This window comes from Rhipicephalus microplus, chromosome X, assembly GCF_043290135.1.
Source record: "Rhipicephalus microplus isolate Deutch F79 chromosome X, USDA_Rmic, whole genome shotgun sequence".
Classification (NCBI taxonomy): Eukaryota; Metazoa; Arthropoda; class Arachnida; order Ixodida; family Ixodidae; genus Rhipicephalus; species Rhipicephalus microplus.
Window position 1 is genome coordinate 89,313,412 of NC_134710.1, and position 19,173 is coordinate 89,332,584.

Below are 19,173 nucleotides of genomic sequence, written 5' to 3' on the forward strand. Positions count from 1 at the left end.
AAAAAATGTGGCCCTCTAGTGGCTATAGCAGTCTCCCCACCACGGAGGAAGGAAATACTTCTTTTGTGATTCTTAAGAGAGAAAAAAATATAAAAGTGGGCCCTGTAACTGTCTGCATTATAGTGCGACACCTCAACAGTATACCTCACGAGGGATGGGGTGAGGATGGATTAAAAGAATAGGATTAAAGGTATGGAGATAGAGAGAGGGTAAAGAAAAGAGTGTGGCGCAGGGACAGCGACACCCAGAAGTAAGGAGAAGATAGGAAAGATGGACACGGTCGCAGGAGTCCGAGGACGGGGCACCAGTCAGCGAGAGCTCTTGTCGGCGTCAGGAGATGGCGTAGGGCGATCCAGTCGGCCAGAGCTGCGCTGTCATCGGAGATCGCAGGGGCACAACTGGTCGGCACGAAATCCAGAGAGTGAGTCGAAGAAATACTTATACTAATAGTTTTTTTCCTTATACTAATAGTTTTTTCCTTCCTCCATGATCCACACTGTACTTTCTGCTTCCTTTCTACACTTTAATGGCGGCATGTGGAGAGACAGCACGTGTGAAGATGCATCCAGCCACGAACTTTGGTAAGTTCCATGCCGTTTCTTGAAAACGTTGCAATTGACGTTGAGCATACCTGCCAACTTCCCGAATTTCGACCTAACCTCCCGATAGTATACGAATGTTATTTCGAATCTCCCGAAAAGTGGCCGGCGCAGCAAAAGCCTTTTTTTAATCACGTACGTACGTCAGCCTTAACTACGGCAACAGTTGCGGGGCTGTGGAAGAGTACTCGCCACTACACTTCGAGTTCATTGTAATCATACCGTAGAGTACCGCTAAGTATGTACCGCAGACCTAGCCGATGGCTGGCGGCCGGGAGACGTGCTCGCAACGATACCAAAAGAAAGCGAGGGAAACGGTCAACACTTACGTCTGTCTGTCTTGGCTCCCGTACGCTATCGTGGCTATATGCCTACGCGACCTGCGTAGGCGCCACTTGTATTTGTTGTGTGGTTGTGGGGGTTGCGTGTTTCCCCGAGTTTCGCTGAAAGGTTGATGGCGTTATGAAAAAGAAAAGTATTTGCAAGTGTTTGTGGACCCATACACTGAGTTTCCGGGCTTTGTGACTTCGCGGAAATGTGACAAGTGTGGATTCTGCACCACGCACGTCTGTGACGTAAACGTTTCGCACGGAGGCAAGGCCGGCATCGCTTCACAGAAGCTACATCATAACTACGTTCGCGCTACGCCGCTCTGCGTTAGCAATCACACAGCACCGTTGTTTCGGCATATGTTGCCGAAGTGCGAGGACGCGAAGTGGTACGGGTGCGGAGGCACGAAAACATGATATCCTTGGGGAAGTGACTGCAGAAGCCGAAGGCACAATGGTGGAGGCCCTAAAACGCCGTGCTTTCGCAATCGCAGAGGACGGAAGTAACGAAAACGGGTCGCAAATTTCTGGGCAGAAAGCAATAAATGGCTGTTTTTCAGCTTTTGTGAGCGTACACAACGACCTCAACGAGCCGGCGTGTCACCCTCCAAGTCCGATCGAGTCCCCAGAAATGTAACGTTCTCGGTTCGACTCAATATTTACTGGTTGCGCCCTACTTCAGGGTTAAGCGGCACAATGAAATGATGGCGCATGGTCCCGAGTTTAGCGGTGATCTGCCGATCTTGTTAATGAAGTGCACACGTGGTGTATCAACGTGTTGCAGATATATAGTGTGTGCAGGGTCCGATCAGTGGTGGCTCGCGCAGTGACGACGTAAGCTTGCCGCCACCACCCTTTTCGTTGCAGCATAACCGGCGCCGACTCAGCAGTGATGTGCAGATAATATGCATCTAAGTTGAGGCCTCGTTTCTCACGACGGCGAAATCAGTGTGCCTAATTTGCGACAAAGAATAAATGCTTGAGCGGTAGAATTGCGAGGCTCGCGCGGCATGGTCACGTCGCTACTGTCAGTTTATAGGAGTCACTATTGTTTCTTGTTTCTGCGCCAAACCCATGGAATTTCCACGCTTGCCTAACGCGCTCAGCCTGCCCCGCCGCGGTGGTCTAGTGGCCACTCGGCTGCTGACCCGCAGGTCACGGGTTCAAATCCCGGCTGCGGCGGCTGCATTTCCAATGGAGGCGGAAATGCTGTAGGCCCGTATAAATGCTCAGATTTGGGTGCACTTTAAAGAACCCCAGGTGGTCGAAATTGCCGGAGCCCTCCACTACGGCGTCTCTCATAATCATATGGTGGTTTTGGGACGTTAAAACCTACAAATAAATGAATAATTATCGAGCTCAGCCTATGTTTGAATATTGATGGTTTTCCAGAAAAGTCCGAGAGCAATCTTTGCTCGCATCCGGAATTGAGAACAGAGAAAATCTTTTGTTGTGAGTTTTTTTTTTTTTTGCAAAACAAAATGCAAGTGCGTTTTTGTAGCCCTTTGTTGAAGAAGTTAAGTGACTGCTTGCTGGAAGTTTTTTGGTTAATGTGATGCATCTGCCAAAATCTTTGTCCTATATACCAGGAGCCACACATGCTATTTCATCTGCACAAATTTCGCCGTGTAGGGCACCCATATACAGCAAGAAGAGCTTGTTTCCCGACTGTCCGCACTGTCACTGTCCAAACACTGTCCGCACGGATCTTAAAAGTGGCTCCGTGCTGTACTTGCGAAATATGTATAGTATCTTTAACAATTGTCCCCACAAAAGCATTTTAATTTTATTTTAGGATCATTGGAAGTATACGCTCTGGTAGTATTCTGGCGAATGAGGGCTACTGAGTGCCTCGTCCCACTCATCATTTGAAAAATGTTATTGTTAGCGTTGCTGGCTGACGCATCAGAATAAAGTATATCTAGTAACCGTTTGTTTTTGTGCTTGCTTCTGCGGGCGGCACAGCCACGTACCCTGCATGTGCACTGTCGACCCGCCGTGGTGGTCTAGTGGCTAAGGTACTCGGCTGCTGACCCGCAGGTCGCGGGTTCGAATCCCGGCTGCGGTGGCTGCATTTCCGATGGAGGCGGAAATGTTGTAGGCCCGTCTGCTCAGATTTGGGTGCACGTTAAAGAACCCCAGGTGGTCAAAGTTTCCGGAGCCCTCCACTACAGCGTCTCTCATAATGAAATGGTGGTTTTAGGACGTTAAACCCCACAAATTAATCAATCAAATAAATCAATGCATGTGCATTGTCTGCATCGCCATCGGTACTGACGCGTTTCTATACTATTAATACACAACCGTGCTCTAATGTTATCTTCACATAAAAGTAAAATCTAAAATGTAGCAATGCCACTAAGGCCGGTGTACTTGAATAACTGCAACTGTCGAGGCGGCTGATATCACAACGAGGACGAATGTACAACCTGTGCTGAGCGACCGCACGTACCCGTCAGGCTGAATCATAACTTAAAAGCTTCAATTGCCTGTGATCAGCCACACTATATGTTCAAAAGGTTACCCGCGTACCCCTTGAAAAGCTTTCCGTGAACGCCACTTTCGAGCGCCCTGTTTAACAGCTTAAAATTGATCTCGCACGAATTCTTTGACGCAGGCATTCTTTCCATCGTGCTCCCATCTCAATGTCAGTTAAGTCTTCGCAATGTATTTTCCCGCTTATGTACCAATGCACAATTACCGTTTATGAAAGCCATCCTTTGCTGTCGCTTTTTGAGACCTCATATTCGGTGATCTTCTTGTGCATGATCTTCAAGCGCTCCCATCTCAACCCTTTATGCAACGTAGTTTCCCCGTGAGAAAACATTAAAGGAAAGACAGCATAACTGCTTCAGTCGGCTTTGTACTACAGTCATAATCAGAAAATATTTAGCAGTACTTTCTCAAGAGTTTTAGCCTGGGTGTGATAGATATAGCACTGTTTTCATTTAATTACGGCTACACCACACTCTGTTTGAGGATTGTACTTCCGATGCGTATTGCAGTGTAGCCTAACCGCGTGACTCTTCAGTCATCATGAAATACTAGCACGTCAATGAAAATTGCACAGTGCCCGTATAAATATATGTTAACATGTTACCTCTTCTGATTGACTAATAAACATCATTTATGAAAAAAAGTCTGGTGGCTGACCAAATTTACGCCCCGCTTCGGTGGTCTAGTGGCTAAGGTACTCGGCTGCTGACCCGCAGGTCGCTGGATCAAATCCCGGCTGCATTTCCGATGGAGGCGAAATGTTGTAAGCCCGTGTATTCAGATTTGGGTGCACGTTAAAGAACCCCAGGTGGTCGAAATTTTCGGAGCCCTCGACTACGGTGTCTCTCATAATCATATGGTGGTTTTGGGACGTTAAACTCCACATATCAATCAATCTGACCAAATTTATTAGGAACAATATGGGCAAGGTTTAATTAACGCACTTCATTTCGTTGGTGCTCAATATTGCTCGGACACTTTGTGTATTTCTGTCGGAAACAAAAGAAGATACTCCGGCTAAGCCGATGTGGCTGTCATCCTTTTTTAGGTTTTTCCATTCGCTGCCTCCAGGAAACCAAATCATCATTTCTGCGCATCGTTCCTCTCCACGCGCACCGCAGTGTTGTGTATCATCCACGTGCATACACGACCACCTATCAACATTCACTTTTTTTTTTTCTGCATACTACCGGAGAATGGAATGCCCTTCCTTCACATATCACCGCCATCAATGATATTGCTCAATTCAAGGGTTCCGTCCAAGGGCCATCTTTCAAGACATTAAATATAACATGACACGCCAATTCTTTGTTAGCCCAGCCCTCATGCAATGTCCTATGCGCGACCTTTTGGGTATTGTGAATAAATGAATACAGCGAAAAAAAGAAAAGAGCGGGAAAGAAGAAATAATTGAACGCTAGAAAAGGCACTCTACAAAAAAAAAAAAAAGATCCGTGCGTTCAGGGAAGAACTCGAATAATGAATTCTCTGTTGATTTCACTGATTTTCCCTGACAATCACGTTGTACCGACACACCCAATTCCTACAATCTTGTAAGAATTATCATAGCAGAGGTACATATTTTTTTGTCGTTTTCGGAGCCACAAAAGTTTGGTATTAATAAGTATAATACTCACCAAAATCTTTTCTCTGCATTGTGCAAGTATTAACGTACACCTAAGTCACATTATATATATATATATATATATATATATATATATATATATATATATATATATATATATATATATATATATATATATATATATATATATATATATATATCCCAAGAGGAAATGTATCAGATATTTGTGAGCATATGTATCAATCAGAAAGGATGATGAGGTAATTTTATGTATACAACAAAATTTAGTCTTCTTTGTTACAAAACGCGATACCATCGACCATGAAGTTATTCTCTCTCTCTCTCTTTTCTTTACTAGTATTTACTTCTATAATTTTAATGGGATCAGCTAGGATCGATGCGCACTGATCCTGGCGTGGAATCACACCGATGTCTGGCTCGGCATTTTTCGTTCGTAATTGCAGTGTTTCTTCAACAAGTCTTTCTCTGTCCTAATTCCTCCAGTATCAATTATCGTTCATCTCACACTAAAGACCTTAAAGGACGCCTAACACCAAACTTGCAAACACGAGATGCTTGTGTTGTTTGATAGTACTGCATGAGGGGCCACCTCTGACCGCGATTATTGCCTAGAAGATACTTTAATTTGGTTAAAGAAGGGTGCGTGCCCCTCGGAGTGTTCAGGTGCAATCGACATGTTCTGTGGTTTCACGTAGACCGGGGAGGTGCAGAGGTCAAGAACACTTGCAAGAACTCGGCGATGACTATTATTTGTTCGTCACCCCTCTCGCTCTGTTGTCTAGCTGCTCTCGAGGTAGTTTGGGCTGCTTATGCCAGAATTGCTTTTCTGTTTTTTTTTCTTTTCTGAGGGGGACACGCTCAAGGCCCCACATTGTTCCATTCTTCACCGCCAACGTCACCGTAGCTGGAGCGCACTGATCCACTGTGGAACGCTTGTTTCTTGTGGTATTCAGGCGGCCGTTTCGAACTGACGCAAAATCGTTCCGAATGAACGCCGCTATGATTAATTATTCGGGGGAGGGGGCAGGGGGGTGGTGATTTTAAATGAAAAGAAAAGTGAGCCCTGTAACTGTCTCACAGGGCGAGGACACCTCAACAGTAGCTCACGAGGGTTGGGATAGAAAATGGATTAAAATTGGGTTAGAAGGTAAAGAGATAGAGAGAGAGAAAGGAGAGAGCGAGGCGCAGGGACAGCGAACGACGGAAGTAAGGAGAAGACAGGAAAGATGGACACGGTTGCAGGATTCCGAGGACGGGGCACCACTGGCGAGAGCTCTTGTCGGCGACAAGAGATGGCATAGGGCTAATCCAGTCGGCCAGAGCTATGCTGTCGTCGTCGTCAGGAACCGGCGTCAGGAGGTGGCGTAAGACCAACCCAGTCGGTCAGAGCTATGCTGTCGTCAGAGATCGCGAGGGCACAACCGGTCGGCACGGAATCCAGCGAGCGAGTGCATTAGAACATTTACAATATAATTTCGATAGACAAGGTTCTGTTTGGCGTTGGATCAGTTGTTTCAGACTGCCACCAAATTTAGCAGAGAAATTTGCCCCTGTAGTTGTTGCTTCTTCGTGAGAGTTTGGTGTCGTCCGCGGTGCATTTCGCGAGTGCATAAGCGACGCTGGCCGTTTTAATTAACGGAATGAACCGCACCTTGCAGATGTTAGGACGCGTTCTTTTTCTGTGTGTGCTGTGCAATTAAGAGGCCGTTTTAATTAACGGAATGAACCGCGCCTTGCAGACGTTGGGGCACGTTCTCTTGCTGTGTGTGCGGCTGTGCATTAAGAGATCGTGTCTCAGAGTTAGGGAATCAATGACGCGTCGTCTGCCGTGCATTTCGCAAGTGCGATGAACTTGTTTGCGAGTGTGTGTGTGACGTAATTAACGCAATGAACCGCGCGTTACAGAAGTCGGGGCGTGCTCTCTATAGCTGTGTGCGCAGCTGTGCAATTAAGAGATCGCGTCTCAGTAATAGGGACGACAGGGAAAACTGAATAGAGTCGCAGCAGGTTCGTCGGCGGGGTCCCATATACAGGTACGCGCTAGTCGCGCTTAATTCGCTCCAACTGCATCGATAAAGCAGCCTTCCAGGCGTATATATAGCTGTAGCATATCCGACGTACCCCAATTAGCCAGCCTTGGGACGTTTACTCGCCACATGTACACGAGTCCCAATGATATTTCTTGTGCTGACACAGCTAGGAGAAGCGTAGCGTCCCGGCGCGGCACGATCAGCTGTAAAAAAGAAAAAGAAAAAAAAGGGGGGAGGGGCAGTGCACCGCTTGCTGCAATTCTATTCAGTTTTCCCCGTCGTCCCTAATACTGAGACGCGACCTCTTGATTGCACAGCTGCGCACACAGCAAGAGAACCCGAATTCTGTAATGCGCGGTTCATTGCATTAATTCCGTCGCACACACACTCGCGAACAAGTTGATCGCACTCGCGAAATGCACGGTGGACGACGCCTCGTTGATTCCCCAACTCTGAGACACGATATCTCGATTGCACAGCGCACACAGCAAGATAACGCGCCCCGACTTCTGGAACACTCGTTTTACGTTCATTTTGGCAATTAAAACGACCAACGTAGCTTACGCCCTCGCGAAATGCACCGCGGACGACACCAAGCCCTCACAAAAAAGCCACAACTACAGGGGCAAACTTTTCTGCTAAATTTGACGGCAATCTGGCTACTACCACTCGAAAGTCTGGCAACTAATTTATGCACGCCAAATAGAACCTTGCCATTTCGGTATTACCAGACGCACAGCTGCGAATTACTGTAAAAAAAACTATTAAACAAAACTTTCGTTGGCAGGGGTAAAATGCATGCGCAGTGTGCACTGAACACGTAGGTGCTGTGCGCCACTACATCCTCCTTTTTTTTTTTCATGGTTCATCACAAGGAGGAAGGAAAGGTCTCTTCCCTTGCACCGTGTCCGTGGTTCATCATCTATTTCCGTTTATACACTCCAACATAAAGGAAGGAAACAACTCCGTGCACTTCGGGTGACTCCGGTGCACTTTGCTGGTGCAGTGTAACATTGACCTATTTCTGTGCTTGGCTTGACTGACATTTGGCTCACATAAATAAACAACATACCATTTTTAATACTGTTCATGTAAAATTATTATGTTTGCTCAATTAAGTATAATTTTATGACTTTTACTGATCATTACAGTTCGCTTAACTAAATACGAAACTGCGGACAAATGTTTGCTAGTTCAACATTTACTTTCAGCAGATGGCTGGCGTGATGGCGTGTAGCGCTTTTTCATCTCACGCGTGTGGTTAGCCGTTATGTTAGGTTGTAGAATTTAGAATGGACACTGCGTTAGTTTTACGCTATAATTTGCGCTGGTGTCTATGTCATATTGAGGAGCGTAGTTTAGCTATAGTAACCTAATACAAAACAGCCGGCGATCAGGCCTAGACTGACTCCATCGTCGTAAAAGAAAGGTACAGGTGACTTCTGATTCCTCAGCTGACTTTGTTTTGTGTTTTTTGGCCTCTTCTTTACCAATGTCGCGACGTTGTCGTTTCCTGGGAAAATACCCTGCTTTCTTTTCTGATTGCTGTCGCGCGCGTTGTGTGCGTTGCTGGTTTGCCCTCGTGTGCGAATGAATGAGTTTCTTGCGAAGCGGGACTTTCTGTTTCGTTTGTTTCACTGATTGTCTGGAAGCAGCACGGTGATAATGATTAAGCCATGCGCAGGCGTTTTTGGTCATTCTGTGTACCTTTCGCTAAGGTATAGTTCAATGTTGTGAGATATTTATGCAGTCGCCGCAGTGTCAACTGATGAATGACCTTGCGAGTTGCGGTAGTTGCTAAGAACTAATTCTGGTTTGAGGTCAATTGAATGATAAAAAGCTCCATGCTCTTTTTACCATCGGGTTATTGAGCAATTTCCGGCGCACTCGTTACTTAAGAGATTGACCTGGGCAGAAGGCAGTATTTGACAACTTTACCCGACGGTTGGTTCCTTCTGCACTGAACCAATGCCTCCTTTGACTGAACTTGCTTAGTTTCTGGCGCTTATTTCGCCTGCGCTTCCCGTTGTATAATTCGGTCGTGTGCTCCACTTCTAATTATTCGGTCATGTATGGATGATGCAAAAACGTGAAATCCAAATGTATGCGCCTGCTTGCGAACATCGGTGCGTGTATATGTTTTAGTGCGAATTGTGTGCAGTGATCTAACTAGGTCGAACGGATGTTATGTGGAAGTGCAGTAAAGAGCGTATAAAAAAGCTAATTCCGAATGTTTTTGCGCGATGAAGTAATGCGTGATGACTAAGTCCATAGAAATAACTGGACTGTCAATGAAATAAATACAATAAAACTGCATCGTGGTGCTTTATGATCTTTCCGTGGTTGTTGATGCCTATGCTAAGTTATCGTTGTTCTTCCGCGCATAAGGTAAGCATTCTCTATGTGCGTTATCGGAACGTGGTGCATGGCTTGATAAATATTTTCTGTGTGTTAGTTAATAAGGTCGTTGCGCAAAAGAGGGAAAAAAAACAATTGCGGCTGTATTTATGGGTTCCACTCTGTTCAAAATTACGTGTCGCAATTGTGTAGGGGAGGCAACTTAGCTTCATAAACAGTATACGAATTGTTTTAACAATGCTGAATAATTCTGGTTGGTTTAATTACTTCCTAAAACTAACAAGTTCCCTATGATGCAAAAGGACGATTGGTTGTTTAGTTGTTTCTTGAAGTCCTGGGGCACACTGGTAATTGTTTTTAAGCAGGCTGGAAGACTCATTTAATTGCAGTCATTAATTGAGTTTAAGTCACTTATTGATTTAGCAGCATAAAAAGTGATATACTCTGTCATCAATTGGGTGCATTGCAAGATATTGGAACTTGCAACAAATATATGCAGTTTTTATTAAATGAGATGTGTCCCTAATGATGTTCATGTAAGTTGGGCTTGTAAACAAAATAAAAAAAAATTGTGTACCTTGCTTAAGAATGTTAGGTGGTTTTAAGTATTATGGTTTAAATTAATTCACAAGGGTCAGGCTTAAAAGCTAGATAGGCATTGACACCTTTCATACCCGTGTTCCTATGACACGTGAAAATTTCACAAGAAAAATGTCAAGAAGTTGTTGGTTTTACTTGCAACTCATTTCGGTATCCACACTATGTATTCACATAGCTTAAGCATCAATGATAATCTCGAATGTTGTCAGTGACTCGAAATTGAGAAAAACTGAAGAATACTCTTTCAAAGTACCATAGATTTCATTTGCTCTGACATTTGTACCCGACACTGATGAATAGTTATTATTGGTGTCTTGCTCAGACGATAAAGCTATTGCAATGTTAAGTGCAGAAGTTAAATAGTGAGCATAATGCATAATCATCTTCATAAAACTAAAGCTTTAAATATCATGCTCATAGATAAATAGAGAATTCAAACTAAGTGTAAACTAACCAAGCAAGTTTTGGATAGCGAGAGAAAGAGGTTAGTAGTAAATGGCACTGTTTAGGCTCGTGTTGTCACTCCTGCGTCCCTTGGCTGAATATTGCTACTGGCTGAACATATACATTCTACATAAATTCGTTAACGTATATATTAACTAAAATGATGATGTGAGGTGTGCACAACTGCTTGTTTGCATCGTGGCAAGAAGCAAGTCTTCAGTGAACTTTGTGTCACCAGTATAACTGTGTCAGTGGAGAAGGCTTGGATCTGACAGGCATTTGTAAAGCTGAGATCTTTGTATTAAAGGGGGCTAATGTGAAATTCTCTCTCTCTTGCTGTTGGGTTGCTGTCAATTGTGGTAATGGTATATATAATAGCTTGAATCTCAAGGATGTAGCAGTGAATTTATCGTGCTGCTTAAGGCAGCCTTTGTGACATTTGGCACCTAGTTACTGCACAGAAATTGGACATGGCAGTGGCACGTTATTGTAGGTCGCCTACATGTGCTTTTCATGCCCAGTGTTAGAAAGTCTTAAATAAACATGTGGCCAAAAGCTGTGAGAGTGCCACTAAATCGGCCCTCCCATCTTCCTACATTTTGTAGTACTACACATTCCACGTAAGTGTGATCCTCTGCCTTCGCTTTTCTGAGAATGTGGCGGGTGTACGCAACCTCCTCTTCACTTTTATGTTGGCGTGAGTACACTCGCATTTTTGTGCCCTGTAAGCACACTTTAACAGTGTGTGTGTGAGATACGTTATTACCAGAGCGCAACCTTTTAAGCCACACTGCACTTCGTCTGTGTTTTTAAGTGGTTATTTAAAGGGTGGTTATGATTATTTGTATACTTTAGCAGTTAAAATCTTATTATGAAAATACTTGGTAAGCAGCTATGTAGTAAGTGAAAAAAAAAGATAATGTCCCTACACATCTAGAGCTTGAAATCCTTGACGATCACTGATGTGCACGAAGATTTGAATAAATGGAATATATTTTGAATACTTCTTTAATAATCGGCACAAAATGTGGAAACAATGAGGGATCATTTTTGTTGTTTTCATAATTGAATTGCTCTAATGCATGCAACCCAAGTTTTTACAGGACTATTAAGGCAAAATGGTTCACTGCATGAATTTCATCATCATCATCATCATCATCATCATCAGCCTGACTACGTCCACTGCAGGACAAAGGCCTCTCCCATGTTCCACCAGTTAACCCGGTCCTGTGCTTGCTGCTGCCTGCATGAATTTGTTCTTGCTTAAAATAGTGCAGTGTCGCCAAAGCAGGTATTTAATCCACTATCAGCATCATGGAATTCATTATGATGTTGATTGAGGAAACGTTTCATTTTCATGTTTCAGTTTTATTTAAAAGATAATGACAAATATGACCTGGAATATTGAAGTATTTGCTGGAACTCATCTGACAGCTACTTAAAATCTTGAAGGCTCTAGTTACTGCTGTATTCGAGCATACCTCGGTTTGCATAATATTGGCATTTTTTGGTAGGTAAAAGCATTTGTAATAATTTTTTGTTAAAGTTAATGAATATTTCTTTTAAATAAATTGTTCTCAAAATGGCTGTCCTAATCATTTTAAAGAAAAACATCACACAAAAAAGGCAGACAGGAAAGAGAGGCAAGACAAGAGGTGTCTTTCCTCTCTCTTACTTGTCGGGTTTATTTGTGCAACGTTTTTCTTCAAAGTGAATGCTTACGACCTCACCCAACTCGAACGATATTGGAATTTTATTCGTATTCATTTCGATGTCATCACTATTTGATTCTTATTCGATTCGGTTCAAAAGTTCACTATTTGGACACCCCTAGTACCTATTGTTAAGCTAAAAGCAACATGCCAGTGATGCCAAAATAAACTGCATTTGTCATTATAGCTTTCTTTTTTTTCCCCATCATAGATAATCTCTCTAAACACTAGCCTATCTGAAAACTCGCATCTCCCCACAATTGCAATTTTGGCACCATCTCAGCTCAGTCAAGACACTAGACTAAAATTATAGATATGATGAGTGAACATTGTGGCAAACTTCCATTGGAATCAGTGTGACGTCACATATTTTTACAGGAGGTTTTCACTGAGCTTTTTCTATTCTACCAGGCAGTGCCAGTGAGCATGCCTCCATAGCCATGGTCGGTCAGCGATCCGGCGTATGACAGAGTGATATTTGATGGTGCTGCACTTCACTAATCTGTTTTCTTAGAAAAATGTCAATGTAACACGTTGTGCCAAGAATTTTGTTTGTGGTACAATGATGATGTTCACGCTCGAGACCACAAGTATGGCGAAAATTCATGATGTTACCACCAAGCTGGTGAGAGATGTACAAAGCGGTGTCACAGACCATCTTCTTTGCTGCTGTTCTTAATTTTTAAATTAAGTTTTCTCCTTTTCACGCCTTTGCTGGCTTAGCTAGCTGTGTAAGGTCTAATTGAGATGAGAATGGCATTGTTGGTATTGTCAAAGTAACTTAATTATGTGGGTGTAGGCATTTTTCTTTAAATGCCCCTTCAGGAAAGAAAACTGCAGAGCAACACAGTTGATAAGTGCTACAATGCTCCATCAACTAGTGTAACCAGAAGCTTTATTGAGCCATTACTATGTTGTTAAAATGTATATTTGTTTATCTGTTCAGTGCCATGTTGATAATATAGTAGATAGCGACACTTAGCAAGCCAACGAGATGGCTAATTCGAGTGGCATGAGCACCTATTCTGTGGTATGGCCAAACACAAACACACAGAGGTGTGTAGCTATTATTCATGTGGGTGTAAAATGTTTAAAATTTTGTTTGGCAATCTTCCTTTTTTCCAAGTACTTATGTTTGACCTCTGGTGTTCCCTTGGACATCCCCCAACAAATCAGTGAATTTGTTTAATTTAGTCCTGCTATTTTTACTCGTCACATGCATAGTTTCACTGTTTGTGTGTCTCTCTTGCTACATGTGTAGGAGCTAAATGCTAGAAACTGAGTAAAAAAAATGGGATGTAGGGGTGTTAGAAGGGCCTTGCAACATATTTGGAACATAGTCAGAAAAAGCTGCTGACCGATAGCTGAGACACAAGTGAATGTGTGAGCCAAATATCGTAGCACTGCACGTACGTGGCAGAAATACACGCAACGTGTGCCAAAAATTACTATGTTGCCCAAAGGGGCGAATTCAGTCGAGAGAAAAATCATCTTATGTGTGACCGAAAGAACGATGCAAATAAAATAATTAAAAAATTTGGGGTCAGAGTGGGGATTGAACCAGGGCCGTTTGGATAAGAGCGGGGAATAAAGCAGGGACGTTTGCGTGGCAAGCGGGTGTTTTACCACATAGCCATGCCTTTGTCTGAAAATACAGGGAAAATAACTTCCTCTGCTTGTAAATGCAGTGAAAGCAACTTGCATACTTTACAACCACGGGAGTATTGTATATATGCTTCACAATACAGCATGTAATATCGCAGTAATAATTTGTGGTACAATTTCCCATTGCGATTGGACGTCAGAACATGAGATTATGATAACTTCATGGTTTAAAGCGGACCACACACTACAAAAGGTTCACACATTACTGCACCTTTTCCCTTAAGCCCATGTAGTGGGTGCCTAGCAAGCTTGAAAAGATTTTTCACGCACAGTTTCCCATGTTTTAAAGCATGCTACTCATTACACAGAATGCAGCCGTACCCGAAAGCTTTACTGACACAAGCATTTTTGATCTCACTGCACACAAGGGACAGGATGTGGCTATCACAGTCAACTCTTAAAGGCGAAGCTAAAGGGCCTCCCAATTTTTTAGCTTATGCTCTAAATTAGGGGTCGGCAACCTGCGGCCCGTGGGGCAGTATTGTGCCGCTGCCAGCTACGTCACTCCCCCCCCCCCCCCCCCACCCCGTCTTCTTCTTGTCACTTCATATCTGAAAGCCAACATAGCAGTTCTAACCGAAAATGGAGGTTTCGCTTGTAACCTACATTTGATTGCAACATTGTGACACTAGTGCTGAAGATAAACACGATTTTTAATCCCGTTTTGCAAAACGTAGCCAATTTGCCAAGTGTTTGTTTTTCCTGCAACCCCCCCCCCTCCTTGTTTTGTCGTCCAGCTCCCCACTGCTTTGGTGACCTTGGTTTTCATCCAAAAAGGCCCTCTGCCTCAAAGGGTTGCCAACTCCTACTTTATATCATCATTCTCAGCCCATTTTAGTCCTCTGTGGGGGTAAAGGCCTTTCTTAATGTTCTATATGCAAGTGCTTTTTTACTTGCTCTTTTCGTATGAATGCACAAGTCAGTATTCATACAAAAATAAACAATTCAGAAGCAGGCACATGCAAGCTAGCAGAATGCTGTACATGAGATCTTGTTTACTCTCATGTTCTATATGGCTAGACCAATCAATGGAGCTGCATGCATGCACTTGTTAATACCTCATGACTTTTACTAGTTTAGAGGGATATGATCACTTAGCTCACCTTTTTGTCTGGTAAGCCAGAGCAACCACTTCTTGGCCATTTGCTTTTGTTCTTGCAGTGTCTTGTTATATATAAGATTAATCTTCAGTTTGACATACTGGTCTAGAAACCATCTTAGTTTATTCATTCAGTGTATTAGAGATACTGTTTCTCCCAACATTTAGCAGTTTTCTTATGCGTCAGCCGTATCGCATTCCTGTCGATGTGTTGAATTCCTTGGAAACATGGTACAGATGTGGAAGTCCTGTGGCACTGTCACCTCATATAGTAAACAGAGCCTTGCCTTCCTGTAATTTTTATAGACATTCATTGAAGCAGCCACAAGAAACAATGTAATGGCACGTTAACAGACATCTGCTTGTTATTTTCTATGTACCTGTCAGCTTCTCCTATCCTTATACTGCACTTAGGATAGAGTTCATATTTCTATAGTCGTTCATAATATTAATGATTTATAAAGCACCTGTGAGTATTATTTGGTCATGAGCAATTCAAACGCATTAAATCACACCCTTAGTTCTACTTCTCACTCTTATGCTTTGTATCAGTATTGAAGCTGTGTAAGCATGCTGTATGACAGTGTATCTTAAGAAAACAAAGTGCAAGTACAATGTTCTACACAGCCTCAGCAACCTCCACATCCTGTTTTATTGCTTCATTAGTTTCTTAACCACCTTCTCTTAAGGTTGTATGAGAAGGCAAGAGTTTGTATAAAATTTTGACTTTCATTCATAAATCATTACCTTCTGCTGAGAGCAAAAGAAAAACTATTTTAAATACTACCACTGTGCAATTTTATATTGCAATGTTATGCCCTGAGATGCCATGTCTAAAAATACTGTAGATAATTTTTTGTGTTCTTGTAGGCTTCTGTAAAACTTTAAATCCATGTAAATAATACTGATAGCAATTTCCAGTCTAACCTCAACAAGATACTTCCTTTCTAAAACATTGTTAAAAATAGGAATTTATGGACCAAGAAATTAAGAGCATATTTGTGTCTTGTAAGTTTATTTTCTTAACCAGCATGCAGACCTTCGCAGGAGCCTTTTCTACCAATGTTAATATTGTAGTGCAAGGGGTATAAGCTCATTCTTAATAAAGTTTTGCAAGCTGTCCATGCAATTCATTAAATGCCAGTATTGATGATAATGTATGCAACAAACACTGCTACCATGTGGTAGCAGAAAAAGCAGCTATTGATTTTTGTGTGTGTGTGTGTGTGTGTGTGTGGTTGTAAACAAATGTATGGGTCGTATTTACTGGGGCATATTATGAAATACATGTGCTCTGGAAAGTATGGTTTTTTATTCATACCAAGTTGTCATTTCAGCAGCAAAAAGAAAAATATTTAAAAATCTTCTTGGCTGGTTTCTTATGTGAATTTGACAGTGAGCATTCTCTTATCTACTCTTGCAGAGGTCCAGCTGCTGTGCATGGTGTCCGTGAAAAGTTGCTGAGTGAAATAGGGCTGCCAGTCCTACTCCTCTGCGCCCCACTGCCATGCACCGGAGGCCGATATCTAGCAGCGTCCACCTTTGGCAGCTGACCATGTTGCGACCAGGAAGGTGTGTTGTAGCTGGTTTCCACCGCCCCGGGCACCCACATAGACTTTTGATGTCCACATGGCATGGATGCACACCACCTTTGCACCGCCGCCGGGTGCCAACGGCAGCCGCACCTCCGCACAATATGTTGTCCCTGGTGTTCTGTCGGCCACTGTCTGTGCCATCTCAGCGGCTCTTCGAAAAAGAGTCCTCAAAGGTAGAAGGCACAGTGAAGGCACTCAAAGAAGCCGAGCCATCCGCAGTAGCCACCAAGCCAGATACGTCTGCTGCAGCCGTGCCTGCGCCGCCAAAGCGGCCACTTGTGAAGAGGATCTGGGACGAGTTGGTGCACTACTACCATGGTTTTCGACTCTTGTTCATTGACATTCGAGTCTCAAGCCGATTGGTCCATAGGGTTCTCAATGGTGACGAACTGACTCGACGAGAGCATAAGCAGGTGCATTATTTTATTCTTGTTGCTTCAAGTTTATGTTTTACACCTGGTATTGTTTTTCTGTGTGTGAGCCATTTCATGAGCGGCAATGCGAGAAATGTTTGTCATTGTCTGTTCTGCTTTGAAAGTGAGAAGCCGAGTTTTTAAAAAATATTAAGGCCACAGGCATTTGACTATACGTCAAAACAATGCTGCTTGCAAGCGTGGGACTCTTATGCATTAGAGATTTCAGTGCAGCATTTATGGAATAAGCTGTCCTTAAGCACACTTATATATGTTACTGCCGCAAACTGACCAAGGAGCACAATTTTACATAATATTATGTATTAATGGTTGTGGAAAACTTTGTAGTGTGCAAACATAAATAGAGAAGAGAGATGATACGGACTAGCGCTGCAATGATGCACTAGCATTAATGGAGCCATTCTAATTTGATTCTAACCAGCAATAAGTCAAACATCTGCTTCAGCATCAGTTTTGTAACTTTGTATGGAAACTTAACCACATTCAAGCTGTACATTATGAAGTAAGGGCACTACTTGACAATCTCTTTCAACTTTTTGTACTTATTATATTGTCAGGTCGGTATATTTTTCGCTACACTTTTTCTGCTGCCAGCAAACATCGCCAAGACTGCGATTGTGACATCATTCAGGGTTTGTGCATGCAGTTCAAGTTGAAAAACACTGTTCAGACGTTCTAGAAGTTTATTAAAGAAGTAACCCATGGATTAGCCTTCATATTTTTATATCCTGATGACCTTCTGGTAGCTAGTGTTTCTCCTGAACAGCATCGCAACCGTGTGCACTTCCTATTTTCCCGGCTCCAGGAACACTGCCTTCTCATCAACCCCGTAACGTGTGTCTTTGGTGTCGAAGACATCGAGTTCCTCTAACATCATATGACTAGCGAGGGCAGTAGACCGTTGGACAAGAAAGTTACAGTTCTACGCGGCTTTCCTCGCCCAACATCTATACGAAAGCCCTGCGAGTTGCTTGGGTTGCTCAATTTCCGTCATCGTTTTCTTCCCAACATCGCCCACATAATCATACCGCTCACCGACCTACTCAGGACCACGAAAGTTCTGTCATCCCCCCTGACATGGACGGCTGATTTCGAATCACCCTTCCAAGCTGCCAAAAACGCGTTGGCGAACGCCATACTGCTGGTGCATCCTCTGCATGTTGCACCAATGCGTCTTATCACCGATGCATCTAGTGTGGCCGTCGGCGCGGTGCAGCAGTTGCAACACGACTCCTGATACCTACTCTGGTTTTTCTCGCAGAAACTGTAGCCTGCAGAAACCCACTACAGCACGTTCGTTCGTAAGCTGCTAGCAGTTTTCTTAGGCATTCGACATTTCCGACACCTGCTGGAGGGCTCAAGCTTTCACGTCCTCAAGGGTGCACTAGCCTTTGACATTCGCTTTTCGCGGTAATCTTGACACTTATACTGCACGAGAAATACAGCACCTCAACTTCTCCAAATTCACTGTGGGCACTCGATACATTGAAGGCCCAGTCAATGCGGTTACAGATGCCCTCTCCCGTATTGACACCGTGTCAGTGCCCACACTTGACCTCAAAGAAATCGCAACGGTGCAACTTACAGATGTCGAACTTCAGGACATCCGCTCGACCACCACGCCACTGGCGCTAACTGATGTTCCCCTTCCATTTTCTTCGGACACCATTACTTGCGACGTGTCACGGGGTTGAACTCGACCATTTGTCCCTCTCCAACTTGGCTGTGGCATATTCAACAAGCTCCACGGCGCCAGTCACCCCGGAGTTCGTGCTACTCGGCGTCTCATTACGACCCGCTTTGTGTGGCCGAGTGTGAACTCTGACGTACGGCGCTGAGCGCGTGAATGTCTCCACTGTCAACGCTGCAAGACGACCCGACACACGAAATCTCCAATTAAGTCATTTTGCCCACCCGATGCTCGGTTTGATCACGTTTGCATTAACATCTTTGGCCCGCTCCCATCGTCTCGAGCTGCTCGCTTCATACTCACTTGTGTGGACCGATATACATGACCTGAAGGTTTTCCTCTCACCAATATAATGGCATTTACCGTGTCTTCAGCGTTCGTTAGTAGCTGGATATCACGCTTTGAAATCCCCAGCAATGTCACCACCGATCGCGGCCTACAGTTTCAATGCGATCTTTTCAGCAAACTAACGTGCCTGCTTGGAGTCCGCCATATCCATACTACCGTGTACCACCC

The 19,173-nt window shown here is 43.7% G+C and overlaps 1 protein-coding gene across 1 annotated transcript in view; it reads left to right on the plus strand.

Moving 5' to 3' along the window:
• Positions 1-8,295: 8,295 nt before the first annotated feature.
• Letm1 (Leucine zipper and EF-hand containing transmembrane protein 1) overlaps positions 8,296-19,173 on the plus strand; it is a 58,813-nt gene continuing 47,935 nt past the window's right edge. The window contains exons 1-2 of the mRNA XM_037427378.2: positions 8,296-8,489; positions 16,362-16,946. Of these exons, the coding sequence (XP_037283275.2) occupies positions 16,446-16,946 (501 nt within the window). The 5' untranslated portion in view covers positions 8,296-8,489; positions 16,362-16,445. The remainder of the gene's footprint in view (positions 8,490-16,361; positions 16,947-19,173) is intronic.